Raw genomic sequence first — 17,385 nt, forward strand, 5'->3', positions numbered from 1 at the left:
CAAATCACTATGAAGGCGATGGGTCAGAACAGAGTTGCTTCCATGGCTGCAGTATTGACGTCATCGGGCTGTGTGGTTATCAGCAGAAGTTAATCTGCCGGGGTATGGGGTTATGCAATATCTGAGGCCACAGGGCTTTTTCTCTATGGATTTGCTTTGCACTGATAAAGTTTGACCTGCCGGGCCACTGTAGTGCAACTGTAATGTGGTCCTGTATGGCTAATTTGGAATGAGCATGGTGCTTGCAATGCCAAAGGATGTGGGTTTGATTCCTGCTGGGGCCACCCATATGTAAGATGTATACACATGACTATACATTGCTTTGGATAAAAGTGTCTGTTAAATGGTATATATTAATATTAACGTGACTAGTAATGACATGTTTTTGAAGGCACTAACTCCGCCATGGCTCGTAGAGCAAAGCCTATAGGAAAATTGAGTTTTTATAGGGTTTTTCGATAAACGCTGAAAATAAGGTCTGTGGTAAATACAGGCTTAGGTTCTTATACGTTTTGTTCTATGAGATAATCTTCATCAGCTGATGTCACTTTTTGTGAAATTTTAAGCACTTATGTAATGATAAAAAACATAAAGATGTAAGAAGAATCAACTTGTCACGTCCTGGCCAGGTAAAAGGGTCATTTGCCATAGTAGAATGGTCAGGGCGTGGCAGGGGGGTTGTTTTGTGTGTTTTGGGGTTTGTTGGTTTCTAGGGGAATGTGTTCTAGTTTTCATTTTCTATGTTTCGTTTTCTAGGTTTGGCCGAGTATGGTTTCCAATCAGAGGCAGGTGTCTTTCGTTGTCTCTGATTGGAAGCCATACTTAGGCAGCCTGTTTTCCTTTGGGTTTTGTGGGTGGTTGTTTTCCGTTAAGTTGTGAGTACCTGACGGAACTGTCTGCTGTCATTTTTGTTTAATTTGTAAGTGTTCATTCTTTCATTAAACATCAAGATGAACATATTCCGCGCTGCACCTTGGTCTACTCATTTTGACGCCTGTGACACAACTACCTTTATCAACCTTTATCTGACAGAAAGAGAGAGGAAAAAACAACAAAGTGATGACACATTCGACATGTTATGTTTATGTAATACTAAACGTGTATCACAAACAGGGCTCCAACACCAGCAAAAACATAAGCAATACAACACATCTTCACAAATCTATCAGTTCACAGCCAACTTGCATGTGTGTGTGTTTCTGTTCAACCAAACAAGATTATCTGGTTTATCTTCAAGAAGACTGCGTTCCAGAGAGGTGGTCATTTGGTTTCTCAAGACTGATGACAGTTGTCTACTGACAGAGAATATTCTCTCCACTAACACTTGGGATGCAGGGGCAGAAACCAGATCCAGTGCCACATGGCACAGCTTTGGACAAAAAGCCATCCTTGCCTGCCAGAACTGAAGAGGTGACTTGGTAAACATGCCCCCCTTTACCTCTTCCAGGTATTGTCGCAGCTCACACAGGGCACTTATTGCCTTGCCAGGTTGACCTTCCGGCTGGACAGGTCAACCTGGACCTCAGACATAATCTTTGATGCGAGAATGCTATATTTCTGAAGCACTGTGGTCGAGATGCTTGCTGAATTCATCGTCCTGGCATCTTCCTGGGGTCCTGCTGCTCCATGGCTGTACTCTCTGATTTGCTGAAGTACAACATACTCTGCTTCCCTCATCAATGGCTTGATCTCTGTTGAGCACTTTGGTCCATCAGGCAATCAGCTGCAGGGGTTGGATCGAATTTGGCTGCCAGAGGATTCAGTATGCATGTGAAGCACTCATGCAGTGACTTCAGGAGGACTTGTGCAATCTGTTTTGCAACAGTAGTTGACTGAATGTGTGCGCCAAGGTTGAGAAGGCACGGCACCACATCAGACAGTGACTTGCTGTCATTTTGAAGTTGGTTGGTGTGCATTGCAAACGGCTCCAGCAACTTCTCAAGCTGTTCTAGCTTGGCCCAGTCACGCTCTGGACTCGCCCTCTGATTTATTCCGTTAGCTAGGGATAGCTAGTGATGCACAATGTAGGCCTATTTGAAACATCGGCATCTACTGGCAGTATTTACCCGAAAGTATTTACCCATTCGACTTTTGACCAAAGTTTAGAAAGAAAAAACTAAAACGTAACAATTTGTTTTTTGTTTGTTTTGCAGTCAAAGATAGTTACATTTTTTCACATTTACTATTTTTTCTTCAGTTTACTAAATTGTTTTTCCAATTGAGTTTTATTTTTATTTCAGTTGTCGTTTACTATAATAACCTTGCCATGGAGAAATGTTTTTATCTAGACACAAGGCGAGACCCAGATGCAGACACAGGAGGCAGATGGTTGGAGTCTTACAATATTTATTAATCCAAATGGGGTAGCCAAGAGCATGATCATGGACAGGCAAAAAGGTCAAAACCAGATCAGAGTCCAGGAGGTACAGAGTGGCAGACAGGCTTGTGGTCAAGGCAGGCAGGTACAAAGTCCAGAAACAAGCAAGGGTCAAAACCGGGAGGACTAGAAAAAGGAGAATGCAAAAAGCAGGAGAACGGGAAAACCGCTGGTTGACTTGGAAACATACAAGACGAACTGGCACAGAGAGACAGGAAACACAGGGATAAATACACTGGGGAAAATCAGCAACACCTGGAGGGGGTGGAGACAATCACAAGGACAGGTGAAACAGATCAGGGCGTGACATTTTCACTGCACAGAATATGCTGTTTAAATGTTTGAGGTCGAATTTACTTACAGAGTGTTGAGTATGTATAGAGGACACTGTCATGCAGACCATGGCTGTGACCACATACTCTGAAATGGTTTCCTTTTACCATTTCCACTCCCTCCCTCATAGTTTAACTGATAGATCCACTAAAATGGACTGTAACGGAATAAGTAGATTAATTCCTATGGGACATGCCATTGACTGAAATGTGTGGTGGCGGGGAATGAGAAGTGCCAGATTCCAGACCATTCGTTGGAGTGTGAAGAAATACTGTAATTCAATTGGGAAACATGAAGGCTTTTCACACTACTGAGCTGAATGGAGCCGAGCCAAACCAAGCTGCATTGAGCTGGCCTGGATACACATCAACCCTAGTTGATGGAACCATGCAAATCATGCCCTGTTTGGTTTGGGTCGGCACGATAGTGTGAAAAAAATAGTGGATCCCCAATGGGAAGTCCTGAAAATGTCTCCATCACAGTGCATTTTTGGCAGGGAACAATAGACAAATGGCAAGGCTGGACAGATACACTCATATTTTCCTCCCTTTCATGAGGGACATGGAAACAAAAAGGACATACAGTGCATTTGGGAAAGGATTCAGACCCCTTGACTTTATTCACATTTTGTTATGTTACAGCCTTAATCTAAAATCAATTAAATTGTTTCTTTACTCAGTACTTTGTTGAAGAACCTTTAGCAGTGATTACAGCCTCAAGTCTTCTTGGGTATGACGCTACAAGTTTGGCACACCTGTAATTTGGGAGCTCATCCCGATCTTCTCTGCAGATCTTCTCAAGCTCTGTCAGGTTGGATGGGGAGCGTCACTGCACAGCTGTTTTCAGGTCTCTCCAGAGATGTTCGATCGGGTTAAAGTCCGGGCTCTGGCTGGGCCACTCAAGGACATTCAGAGACTTGTCCTGAAGCCACTCCTGCGTTGTCTTGGCTGTGTGCTTAGGGTCGTTGTCTTGTTGGAAGGTGAACCTTCGCCCCAGCCTGAGGTCCTGAGCGCTATGGAGCAGCAAAGGGTCTCAGTTCTTAATTACTTTTTACTACATTTGCTAAACTTTCCAAAAACTTGTTTTTGCTTTGTCATTATGGGGTATTGTGAGGAGATTGCTGAGGGGGAAAAAAACAATTTAATCAATTTTAGATTAAGGCTGTAACGTAACAAAATGTGAATGAAGTCAAGGGGTCTGGACACTTTCCAAATGCACTGTAGGAGAGTGTGAACAACGATTGCGACACAACCTATAAAAAGGACAGCAAACTAGTCCATGAAAAAGGATTGGAACACAACCTCTAAAAAGGACAACAAACTAGTTTAAAAGGAGAGCAAACTATTGCATGAAAAGGGGTTTGGACACAACCTGGGATGGGATGGGGGTGTTTGCCGACTCAAGTTCAAGCTCAGCATAAAACGGTTCCCTAGAACCAGGCCAAAACCGAAAAAGAAGACCCTGTTTAGTGTCCTCTCACTCTCTGTTCCCTCTCTGTCCCGAGGTGATTGGTTCCAGGCTGACCTTTTGACATTTTCGCCCGAAGACTTAAGAGTCCTCTGGTCCAAAATAAAATCCCAGGAAGAGAAACAAAGGGGACTCACATCGAATCCTATGGAGCAGGACAGCGAGGGCCTTGTTATGGACAGAAAAATAGAGCCTTTATTGCAGCCAACCAGGGCCTAGCTAGTAACCCCCCTTCCCAAAAGAAAAGAGCCCTCTCATCCAAGCTCCGATCACTTCATCATTATTTCACATTGGGCCGCAGAAATCAAACCCAGTGCGTTTGATTTTTGCAGATATAAGTCATGAGAAAAGCTCATGGATGCGTTTTTTTTCTCCAGGCTAGCCGCCTCGCCTCTGCTGCTCTGAAGATCTGCTGATGACCTTTCAGTTGGAAAAGGCCTGGCATTGTTGCATAATTCATAAATCCACTTTGACCTTTGTAAAAAATATAATTGAAAGTAACTGCCCAGTGAAAACCTCACTGTTAAAGGTTCATATTTTGTTAACTTGTATCCAAATAATGTTGACTCGTCCTATACTCGTATGTGGGCCGTTCTATCTAAAAAAGCACAAGAAAGAGGATTTCGACTCCCACCATCCCAGATTGTTCTGAAATTGTTTCTGTAGTTAGTAACACATACGATTAGCATTTCTGAAACATTATTTTGTTGAAATATCATTTGATCTCTGAGAAATTAAGCTAATTGATTGCACCCAAATTGGCCATTTTAATTTATAGGATTCAGATCATATTCAATAAATATAGTACCCAACATCTGATTTGGACCAAAATTCTTCTGGAGAAGCAATACTCCAAGCCACAGCTTCAAACTACTTGTCAAACATAGTGAACTGATACTATATACTGGCTGTTGGGGTGGGATTGGCATGTGGTGTGAGGCATCTGTAGGTGGCTTTTGAAATTGTTTGTGATTCCTTATGTCTTACTCATTGGTAGAAAGAAGTTTGGTCCAAATTGGATGTTGGGTAATATATTTACTGAATCGTATAAATGAATATCAATTAGTTACATTTTTCAGAGATAAAATAAAATGTCAATAAAATAATGTTTCAGGAATGCCAATCCTATCTGTTTCTAACTACAGATTTTATTTTTAGAACAATCTGAGATGGTGGGTGAAATGCTGAAATGCTGAAATGACATGGAACGACTCAAGTGGTCAGAGCATAAACTGGAGAAAAAAACAATTAAAATAACCCACCTCAAACTTGTATCTCAAAAAGGCCATTTTAAAAATGCTTGCTATTTCCTCATAGAACATGATGTCATCTCCCTGAGAAGGGTGAGCTGGCCAATCAGCGGTCTAAAGGAGAATGAGCTGGCCAATCAGCGGTCTACTTGCGTGAATATTTTTAATGACCATATACACCAACACACCATTCTGTTGTTGGGGTACGCCCACACCATTCCATCACAGAAAATGTTTTTTTAAATAAACTGCCCTGGGCAGTTACTTTAAAACTGTATTCCCCAGCATGTTTAAAAATAACTAATCTTGAAATGTTCTTAGCACTGGCTGCTGGCTGGAGGCTTTGAGTTGAATGAGAATGGCATCACATTAACATTCCATCTTTATATTAGTTGTCTTGAACCCATGATTATCTGTGAGGGTATACTTGCAAGAACCTATAATCAATGAGTAAATTGTCTACATGTAGTATGTTGGAATGTGTGTCCTGTGTAAATACTTATTTCACTATAGTTGAATTGTGTATGTGTATAAATTCATTTTGCACAGAAACTTGTATACTTTATATAATTAAACCATCCAAGAGAAACGACCTAAAGTTTGTGGAGAACGCTTAACACTTTAATACGCACGAGTAAACACATTTTGTCCTTATTGACTTACTGTGAACAGTAGGAATCTATCAGTGCTTAGGTAATGCCGTTATGCATTGCTTACGAAGGTGTTAAGTAGTCATTATGTCGTTTCATTCAACTGGAAGGGGATTAATTTCACGGAGACAGGTGACAGAGTCAGGTCTGTTTGTTTGACACTTTATTTCATGGTGGTAGGAACACAAGACAAAGGTAATAAAGTTAGTAATGATCAGGTCATGCCACTCTTACTCGGTGCACTGCCCTTCAGGAGTGTCTCAATCAAACAGTAGTTTACAGAGGCCAGACGGAATCCACATGAAGACATAAATAAGGAACAGAAAATAGATTCAAACAGTAAATAGTATATTTTATGTAAAGCCAGAGGTCGACCATTTGTGCGTCCCTCTGAGGATTTGTATGAGAATGATTAATATAATTATTATGTATTAATTTACATGAAGATGATGAGGCTAGTATGCTGGCCAAAGTAAGAGCACAGAACAGTATGGACAACGACTTTGTCAACCTGTAGGCCGCTGACCTGTTTTAAGGCAATTCATAGACAGTTTTGACCATCCTGACATTAGCTCGTGTCGTCTCACTCTTGAGCCTGCGCCACTTGTCTTCTGAGTGCCACTAACACAGGAACCCACTGTTAATGAACTACTACTGGAATAGGTCAAATTCAACAGTAATACAACATGTAAATACAGTGGTGTACACACCCACACCCAGGGTTCCTGGTCTTGGATTGGACACTAGTCCTTGATTACACTCAAAAGCCATATGCTTCGATGCTCTTCCCCTCCTCATTGACATAGGAACATCATTATTGTGTGCAGTGAACAGACAAGTCAGACCTATTTCCAGTGTATAGCACTAAAAACATAACCTCTACAGTTTTACACATTGCAAAATTTTCACTTACAAATTTCAGGGCTGTACAAAATGGGCGTTTTTGTATCGCGAGGGGAAAATAATGAAGAACTTAAACAAACTAGTACAATACCACTGATACTCAACCTTGAACAAGCATTTGTTTTCTCTTATAATATACTTGGCAATCTTATATATCAAAACAGAGTGGGTTTATGTCAGTCATTGCAGTTTAGTTTTTGCATTGCATTATGAGTTTTTGGATGTTACAGAATTCATCTTGACAATACAAACCCATGCATAAGTACGTTTATTAGTAATTGCGATTATGTTTGCTATTTTTTCCCTCATTTTGCTGACAACTGTCCCAACTCATCACATTATCACTTTTCCAACAGCAAGAGATGGATCACTCTTAATACAAGAGAAAGTATAACCCAGTCTTCATTCCAATTTGATTTAAAAAAATGGACTTTGAAGTTTGAAAGACTGAAGAATTGTGTTGACGACTGAACATTCCATGACTGAGCATTTGAGGGTCCTGTTGCCTCCTATGGTATGATACATTATCTCGCCTCTTCCTCTTGGTCGGTCCTCTCTTCATCCTGAGCTTACAGCACTCCCACCAGGCCAGTTGCGGTAACAACAACAACTTGTCCTTTCGAGCCATTCCAAGTCCAGCAAAACAAACTCCAATAGAAAAACAAGTGCTCAAAAAAAGGACGACCACCAAAATGAAATAGTTATCCTAGCTCAGTGAAATCAGATAGTTGAACCATTTTGTAAAACACAACGCATGTTTGCGACAGGTAACCCACTTGGCCGGCAACACAGTGAAACCAAAACAAAACAAAATCAACACTGCAGAAACTGCATGCAACTAGTGCTCATCCTGATTGTAAAATAGAATGCACGATACATGAGATTCACAATTCTTGAGAAGAGAACCAATCTTACATATTCACAGTCTCAGGTATTTATATAGTCTATATTTATTACATTTATTTAAGTCAATTATTATTACATTTCTCGATTGATGCATGTTGTGGAATGATGATATGTGTGTTGCTGTTGAATGCAGGGCACTTTGTCTTTGTTCAGCTCTGGGGGTTTGTGAATAGCGAAGTATTTCAAAATGCAGTCGTTGATTGAGAGGCAATGTAGAGCATTTGCACTGTTTGAGGAGTTCATTCTGAGCAGCCCTACTGGTAGCAAGCAGAGGGTTGTAGGACATCATTGTCCTGTTCATTAGACACCAAACGGAAGAAAACAGACACGCCCAATAAGACATGCCCGTTTTCATTTTCCGTTGCAAAATGTTTTGAAAAACGTTTTGTAACAGTGTGCTCTAATGACCATGACCAAGGAAACAGCAGTATGTCTCTACTGCATTTATCTCACAGGGGAATGTTTGTATGTATGTATTTCTATAGGCTGTGTTGTGTGGTAGTGAATGATATGGCATCAAAACAAGGAAATAATAGAGAGCACCAATGTGATTCACCAGTGTTCAAGTAATGAGCGAAGGAGAGGATTTGTTCCTGTTTGTTTTAAAACAACAAAACAACACAATGAATACAGCTTACACTTGTCTCGCGACGTCACACAAAAGTACGCGTATATGTACGGTATGTACACCTGCGTTTCAGGGCGGTAATAATGAATGAACAGGAGGCGCAGAAAACAAAAAAAATATATATATAAAAAAAAAAAAAATTAAAACAACGTATTCTTTTTATTTTCAATATAAAAAGCAATGAAAAGTATACAAAAATATAAAATAATTACAGCAGTAGACATGGCGTTTATGGAGGGAGTGATTTTAGCCAGGCTATTTTCGGGCCGTGGCGGCTGTGCCAGAGGCGGGACAGTGTAATATTTTGGGGCTGTTCAGGGCGTCCTCCACCAGGTGGAGCTCCACGCCGTCCACCGCGACCTCCTTTACACAGCCCACGAAGCCTGTGCTGTAGGCCTTAGGCAGTCTGCGGGCCACAGCCAACTCCTCCAAGCCACCTGTGAGAATAAGAGGGGGGGGGGGGGGGATTTAGAACTTATGAAAAGAGGAGACCCACAGTGTCTGAGGTGCACGGAGAGACAGACACCACACACACACACACACACACACACACACAGGTCACACCCCTTGCATCTCCCTACAAGCGAACTTGTTTCATGCCACAAAGGGTAACTGACTGCTGTGTGATGTGAGGATTTGTGATGTTGACACTGGCAGTAGATGAAGAGAGAAAGACACAAGTAGCTCTGGTGAACAGGGACATCAAACAGGTGGTTCTCTCTGGAGGAGTGCTCTAGGACAATCACTGGAACCTACCTCGCTTTCATTTTCAAGGGGAGTCGTCCTTATGATAGGTCACCTGTATTACTCTCTCTCTCGCTCTCTCTCTCATTCCCTCTTTCTACCTGCTCTCCTGCTTCTCGTTTAATCCGCCGCGCCGCGAGTTTGCCTCTCCGTCGAGCTCTTTCCCCACCTTCCCTCTCTTCTCTCTGTCCCCTCTAATCGGATTGCGTGCCTCTGAATCGGGGATCGACAGGGCTAATTTCATGCGAGTTACAGATGAATTAATGATGAGTGGTGAAAGAGGGGGATTTAAGAGAGCAGCCGCTTGATGTACGGCCTGCTGAAAGGATAATGTATTCTAGCCGCGGGGTGTGCTCAGCACCTGTTTGGAGCCACAGCAGTGCACTTGTGTGGTGTGTCATTAGTGTGTGCCTGTGTGTGTGTGTGTGTGTGTGTGTGTGTGTGTGTGTGTGTGTGTGTGAGTGAGAGAGAGAGATAGTGTGTGTATGTGTGTCATGGCTCTCCTCGCTCAAACATACACCTTCCCACCACACTGCACGACCACATGCATTTGAAAGGAATTTTTTTCTATTTCCTCAGAACGTTCCATCTAGACACAGCGGGTGCTCTTTCAGAAGCCATTTCTCTGAGCGAAGTTCAGGCCAAATGGAACTCAAAAAGATAACGGGACGACTTTGGTCGTTTCAAATTCCCGAGAGCAGAGAACCTTTGAGTTTAGTCAGACCGTTTAATATCACAAATCAACACCTGAATAGAGAGGGACAATCCTTTTCATGCCCAGTGAGCTCTCCGCCATCCATTGCAATGCAGAGTGCATTCCTCATTTCTGCCACACTTCACCATCGTTACAGCTGGAGATGTGTGAGCTGGATTTCAGGTTATGTGGTGCTCGGCGGTACCTCGGCCGCTACCCCATGTTCTATACACTGTCAGAGGAATGCTAGACGTGCTCTGGTAAGCATTTCCTCACTAAAAACAGCATTTTATTGTCTGACCTATTTGATATATTCAGAACCAACCAAACCAGAGGAGTGTGTCTGTGTTTCTGTCTGTCTGCGTGTGTAAACCCCAAGACGCAAGCTCATTAGTCCACCTACCCAACCAGAGGGCTCCGTCTGTGTCCAGCTGAGTGGCTGCCAGGGGCGACGACCCCGTGACCGCCGCCTCGTTGCCCACCTGGAGAGAGCCGTCCCTAAGTGCTCTGAGAGAGGGGGAGGAGGAAGAGAGAGGTTGGAGATAGACAGGAAAGAGATAGGGGAGATGGAGAAAGAGAGGTAGAGGGAGGGGAGTGAGAGAGAAGGGGGGAGGTAGAGCGAGAGAGGGGATAGATATAGGCAGGGGGAGAGAGAGAGAAACAGAAGGAGATGGGGGGGAGAACATTTGTTTACAGCCTGTCTGCTACATCATTTTACATTCCACTTCAACTGGCATGTAGCAGACATCAAGCCTTCAATGAGAGTAATCAAGTCTTCACTGCTCTGATGATTGTGTGCTTAGCAGTTGATTGAGGGAATGGGAGAGAGAACTTGCATCCCAAATGGCACCCTATTCCCTATAAAAGTTTTGACGAGAAAAGTAGTGTACTTTATAGTGAATAGGGTGGCATTTCAGACAGCAGTCTGCCAATTACAGAGACCAACTTCCATGGATTCAAAGGAATCAAATCTCCACTATGTGGTAAGTAAGCACTTATGTCATAGGACGATGCAGGTAGGTAGCACTCAGTGTGTTTTGAGCAGAAGAGATGTCAGACAAAGTAATAACATTCATAACACATGACCTCAGACTTCAAGGAAAAATGCATTTTTGGGACAGTATTAACAGTGGACTAATGAGAAAAAAAATACCCAAAAATATTTTGAGAGGATTTTTCTTTTAAATGCTGTGGCATAAAAGCTAACCAAAAGATAGCTTGTCAGTTTGCTTACAAGCAGACTGAAATTGAAGGCGAATATGAAAACCATATGCTGTGTATGGTTTGTAACACTGTAACATTTCATAAACTTTGTTCCACTCTTTGGTCATTTTCTATCACTAAATTATTACTAACATGAATATTAATTTAGGGGTGAATCCTAGAATTTACACTTAAGTCAAATGTTAACTTTTCAAGGCAAGTGTGGATTTGACCCGAATACAACATTTTACCAATACAGGCTATCCTACACTTCAACAACAACAACGTTCATGGAACCACCGGTGTACCATGAGTGAACCACACGGTCACGTTCGACACCGTCTTACCTGCTGGCCTTGATGCGGATCCAGCGGTTGGTGTTGACGCGGACCGTCGAGCGCAGCACCACAGGCTTGGAGCCCAGGTCGTAGGTCATCTGCACACGGCCGTCCACCACTGCCAGGGCGATGTAGTCAGATCGCTCCACGCCCTTACCACTCCACAGCACCAGGCCCTGGGTGGCCTCGGTCTTAATGCTCAGTTCAAACTTGTTCACCAGCAGGGCCTTCTCACTGCGGGGGAGGGGGAGGAGAGTTACAATGGCTTATGTTAGTGAAGTGAAGAGGAAGATAGGTGATCGTGAAATTTGCACGTTTGCATACTGGCTGAGGTAACTCAGGGTTGATAGTGACAGGGTGCATCCAAAATGGTAGCGGCCGTAGATGGCTCTGTCCTGATACACTACTGGCTTCCTAGTTCCTTGTCTAGATTCCTTCATGACTACTGATCTGAAAGCACTTGACAGGGTCATGGTGGGAATCCTCTAAGGTCCTTTAACCTGCCGCTGCCTATGGGGCAGAGGAGAAGATGACAGTGAAAGGAAGATTAGGTAAAGACCATATTGGATCAGCTATGATGTTTTCACCTCATCCTGGGTATCTCTCTCTCTCTCTCTCCAGTAGCTCTCCTCTGTTCTTCCTGTGAGATGGTGGTTGTTGTGAGGGGGGGGGGGGGGGGGGGGCAGGATGCAGGGGCTTTGGAGCTAGCTGTCTGAAGTGGTGTTTGATCATAGTCTCTTGACTGCCAGTGCTAAGGGGGAGTCAGGGATCTGGGGACAGGGGTGGAGACCCGGGGACATCCTGGCTTGTCCTATGGAGGAGTGCTCTGTGTCACTGTCACAGCTGTGTCTGCTCTGGGAGAGTGGGGCTCCTGCTCAAAGCCTGACTGGAGCTGAGGTGGTTTGCACACACACACACACGTTCATGCACGCGTGTGCGCGTATGCACACACACACACACACACACACAGCTCCATTTGGTACAGACCTCAAACACTCCTGAAGGGATGCTATTTTTAAAAATAGCTCCTTTGTTCTCCACTGTTCCCCGTGTGTGTGTGTGTGTGTGTGTCACCAATCGGTATCGCTGTAATGTATTGTGATGCCGACTAGGCTCAACTACTTTCACAGTTTTCAAAAGGATCTTAAACAAAAAACGGAGACAAACACAGGCAAAGCACACAACACAACACAGAACAGAACGACACAGGAACACAAGACACAGATCACACGAGACAGACATGACACGTACACGAAACGAGTCAGCACAGCAAACAGACAGAGAGGCTCATGGGAGCACAGGGGGTTATACACAGGACATGAGGAGAGGAGGAGGTAAAGAGAAAATGACAGCAGACTACGCCTAAATCGATCCACTTTAAATAAAGTTGGATTTGATTATGTCATCAGGCCGGCCAAAAACGGGGCTACTGGCAATGAGCTAACAGGAGTGAGGAGATTGGACTGATTGTTTAATTAAGGTTTCTAATTTGGTTTCTGCTCAGGTATGGCCAACAGGGGTGTGACACATGTACAGTATTCGACCCAGCAGAGAGGAAGGAGTGCAAAGTGGAATTGGATGCGTCTCTTAATACACCGCAACCACATTTGGGTTTCAGACTTCCAAGGGAAACCGTTCCTTTCTAAAAAAGACTGGAGCACAAACAAAACAGAGTGACTAATGAATGAAGTGCCATAGAAACCCCCTGGACACAAACGGTCAGTAGACAAACGCATACAATATTTGGACTCCTTTCCCTAGGTCTAACCCTCACAGTACCCAGGGGCCCCAAATAAATCATAAACTGTGTCCGAAATGGCACCCTATTCCCTATATAGTGCACTACTTTTGAACAGAGCCCTATATGAACCGTGGTCAAAAGTAGAGCACTATAAGGGGCGGCAGGTAGCCTAGTGGTTAGAGCGTTGGACCAGTAACCGAAAGGATGTTAATCCCTGAGCTGACAAGGTAAAAAATCTGTCATTCTGCCCCTGAACAAGGCAGTTAACCCACTGTTCCTAGGCTGTCATTGTAAATAAGAATTTGTTCTTAACTGACTTGCCTAGTTAAATAAAATATAGGAAATAATTTCTGGCAAAGCCATAGTGTTACACATCAAACTTCTATGGCAATAGCCTACGGACAAGGTTCAATAAAATCTCACCAGGATGGATTGTCAGGAATAATAAGGCCCCGGTCATCAAAATAAGGATATATTATATTATACTATACTATACTTATTATGCGCTGGACCCTGCAGGGACAAAGTTTAAAATGAATTAAGTGTGAAACAAGGCAGGTATTTTAAATGCTATCAAGGTGGCTTCCTTACTGGATTAATAATAGATCATGCGTATTTTATTCCTCATTGATTGAAGTAAATAAAAAAAGGCTTAGAATGCTATGCACCCCATCGCCTCTAGATGGCAGTAGTAATTAGAGCATTGCTAAGCTTGTACGGAGAACATTGCATAGCGAGGCTGGATGCTGTTTTGGCTGCTAGTGCTGTAGATTATTGGTACCACTGAGCTACTCTGTCTTAATAGACCCTGGGTGCCATTGCAACAGCTAATGGGGATCCAGAATAACAAATAAATAAGTGGGGCCATAGAATACTGTCTCTATAAGTGGCCCAGTTTATAGAGTAGCGTGGCCCTCCAATGCTTTCTCTATGGGGCCCAGTGTACAGATTAGTGTGGCCCTTTAACACTTCTCTCTATGGGGGCCCAGAGTATTGAATAGTGTGGCTCTCCAATACTGTTTCTATGGGTCATTCTCCAACACTGTTTACTTGGGCTGTGAGAGGTTAGGCTGCAACCTGCGGGTGGTTATGTCAGGTGGGTGGGGATGGATGGGGAGGCAGCATGCTAGCGGTTGGTTGGACAGCGCTGGCTACAGGCTCCAGGCTGCAGGGGACACTCACCTTTGCTCTGATGGGTTCTCCAGTGACTCTGGACTTTAAGGGAGCAGGGGAGAGAATGTAAGGGCATGCGATAAGCGCAAGAAGGGGGGCGGGAAGAGGACCCACGAGGACCCTTACAGGGTGACGCATGGTCACCCCAGCATAGAGAGGAGCTTCGTAGACAAGGATGCGTGGCGAACTGAGCAAGGTATTTGCTCGAGAGCTGGGAAAGCAGGGTGACTAGGTTCTCATGACCATACTAGCATACTGCTTAAAATGCATGCCCAATGCATTACTACATTCCAAGTAATATGGTAGTATGGATATACTACGAAGTACTAGGAGCTTTACTGTGATCAGAGATACAGTACTGCAGATCTATTGCGATCACGGTTCAGAAGCAACAGCAACATAATGGGGTCCTCAGAGGAGGACGACAACCACACCACCACTCAGACTCCAAGTCAATGCCCAAGATGTGTCTTAAGGGGAGAGTTGGGCAACAATGTAATGATTTTCTTTAATAACTTGATGCAAAACCAATTTTCCCTTAGGGATAATAAAGTTTTCCACTGCTACTACTACTACTGAGTCCGATGACAGTGTCGTGTGTGTGTGTGTGTAGCCTTCTTGAGTGAAGGAAGCACCAAATTAGAAAAATTGGGTAATCAACAAAAACGGGGTCAAATATCGTATTACCAGAGATGGAGCCCTATATCATTGGTCACTCCAATAATGATGCGTGAGAGAATCGACCCAAGGTTTCAAAAGAGGAGAAATCAGCCAATGAAGACTGATCTTGGCTGCTGTAAATAGTAACAGCAACATTAGCCCAGGGTGGTCTGTGTGTTGTAATCACGTTGTAATAACGTTCCTCTGAGGAATTCATTCATTCATTTGTTAATTCACTCATTAATCTCTGTTCCAACACCAGATAATGTTGAATCGATGCCACTCGCTTGGAGAGAGTGCCGGCAAGCTCTGGTTTGGCCTAGATTGGCCGCTAATCGCGCCCCTCACCCTTACAGGAAGTGACAACTAATAAAGCTCTGGCCAGTCCAGCTGGAAGGACCATGATCATCGCCCTAACGGATATCGATGCCCTCTCAGCCTCAATTTGAGGTCTTTCTTTTAAATCATTTTTCAAAGCAGAAATAACTCTTTGATTAACACGTCAGTCGTCCTTTTTCTCCGCCGCCGCCGACTCGATAATTCTTCATAATTGCAGTTGGAAATTGGATTAAGCGGAAATGACAGGGGCTTGAATCTGTATACCGAATTATCTGGTGAATCTGCTTGGCATAAATCAACCTAAATCCAACTTCCCTGCTTTCTGTTGTTCTTTCAGGAGGTTACTTACCAAGCTAAGAACAGCGAAGAGGAAACTAATAACAAACTAAGATCAAATTGTTACCCAAGAGGAGTCAGTCTCCCAAGAGGAGTCAGTTAAATAATCGATGCGGGACTCGCAGCAAAACTGAGGAAGTGGAACATTTTGGTCCATAATCTTGCAGTTAAGAAGGGGTCTCATTCATTTCAACATGACAGTTAATACCATCCAATATAAGATGTGTGGATATATTTCTGGTTGTGGCGAATGTAGTTACAACCATGCATACAGTATAGCACCTGCTTTCTGTGGATTCATGCAGTCATGCGTTCATTTAGACTGGAGTGTGATGAGGAATTTGGAATGAGAAAAAAATCTAATCCAATTATGGGCATGGAGTTTTGAAGGTAAAATCCTATAGGCCTATTTAAATATAATACACATGATAGCTATCTGCATAGAGTAAGATGATGAAGATGACATAGAAGGAACATAAAGATATCATCTGTCACTTTGTGTTAACTATCGTAATGTATTAGTCTGGCTTTGTATTAGTTAGGTTAGTCTGGCTTTGGATTAGTTAGGTTAGTCTGGCTTTGACTAAACCTGGGAATGTTGAGGACTCCTTGGAGTGTACTTACTCCGGAATCTCATTGGTCAGTTGGCTTGAGTGCAGCAGGACAGACAAGGAACACTCATATGAGACGGACAGACAAAGAGACAGAAGAAGACAGACGCACAGATGGACGGCAGCACAGACATCTGACAGCCTTAACGAGGACAACAGACAGAGGATAAAAACAGACCTTAAAATTCTCTCTCACAACTCGCCCTGTGTGTGTGTGTGAGCGTCTGTGTGCGTGAGTGCATGCACATGTGCTCTGTGTGTGTGCACATAAGACCACAAATTAACTGTCGGTTTCTCCCATTTTCACGCCTTGGAATGTTGTGCGAAGACTTGTGAAGGATCTGGATGGGCAGCCTTATGTTCCATGTCTTTCAGGTTCATCGTCACAAACATTTCATGCGTGCCAACCTGCAGGCGGGTGTGCCAGCATGGAAGACGTAGAAGGATGGTAGAGGACCAAATGTATAAGTGGCCGCCTGGAAGGCAGGAAACGTTTTTCTCTCTTCCACACCCGGTATAGAAACCATTTACACCTACAGCATCCGGCTATTCCTGTTATAGCTGGTGTGTGTTTAAAAATGGCCACAGACACTTTGGGACTGCTAATTTGAAGGACACAGTCACACATACTGTAAGTCTAAAAGAAGATTAAATTAAACCCCATTTTAACAAAAGCCTATGATGATGCCATGCTGGTATAGTATGGTGTGTGTGTGTGTGTGTGCGTATAAGTGTGTGTCGGCTCAGTCCGCCTCGGCGCACAGCGAGCGAGGGGGGTGCTCGGGGCGATGCCGTAATTGTTCGCCGTGCCGCTAATTACCAAAATTCAGTCAAAACCAGAGACAGTGCAGGGGAAGTGGTTGAACTATTAGCTAACGCCCGGTTCACTACGAAGCCCCTAATGGGCCTGGAATAATCAACCCTGTCACCACCACTTACTGCAGTGGAATATGAATGGGGAGGCCATTAGCCATTTCGCAACTTCCGGTTAGCGTTAACATCGGAGGCAATTTCGCTCAACCCAATTAGCAT

The 17,385-nt window shown here is 43.6% G+C and overlaps 1 protein-coding gene across 6 annotated transcripts in view; it reads right to left on the reverse strand.

Moving 5' to 3' along the window:
- Positions 1-6,220: 6,220 nt before the first annotated feature.
- Positions 6,221-17,385, reverse strand: part of LOC115166082 (agrin) — a 270,497-nt gene continuing 259,332 nt past the window's right edge. For all 6 annotated transcript variants that reach the window (XM_029719750.1, XM_029719747.1, XM_029719746.1 and 3 more), the window contains 3 exons: positions 11,503-11,727; positions 10,356-10,459; positions 6,221-8,951 (listed from right to left, as the gene is read on the reverse strand). In XM_029719750.1, the coding sequence (XP_029575610.1) occupies positions 8,770-8,951; positions 10,356-10,459; positions 11,503-11,727 (511 nt within the window). In that variant the 3' untranslated portion in view covers positions 6,221-8,769. The remainder of the gene's footprint in view (positions 8,952-10,355; positions 10,460-11,502; positions 11,728-17,385) is intronic.

This window comes from Salmo trutta, chromosome 28, assembly GCF_901001165.1.
Source record: "Salmo trutta chromosome 28, fSalTru1.1, whole genome shotgun sequence".
Taxonomy (NCBI): Eukaryota; Metazoa; Chordata; class Actinopteri; order Salmoniformes; family Salmonidae; genus Salmo; species Salmo trutta.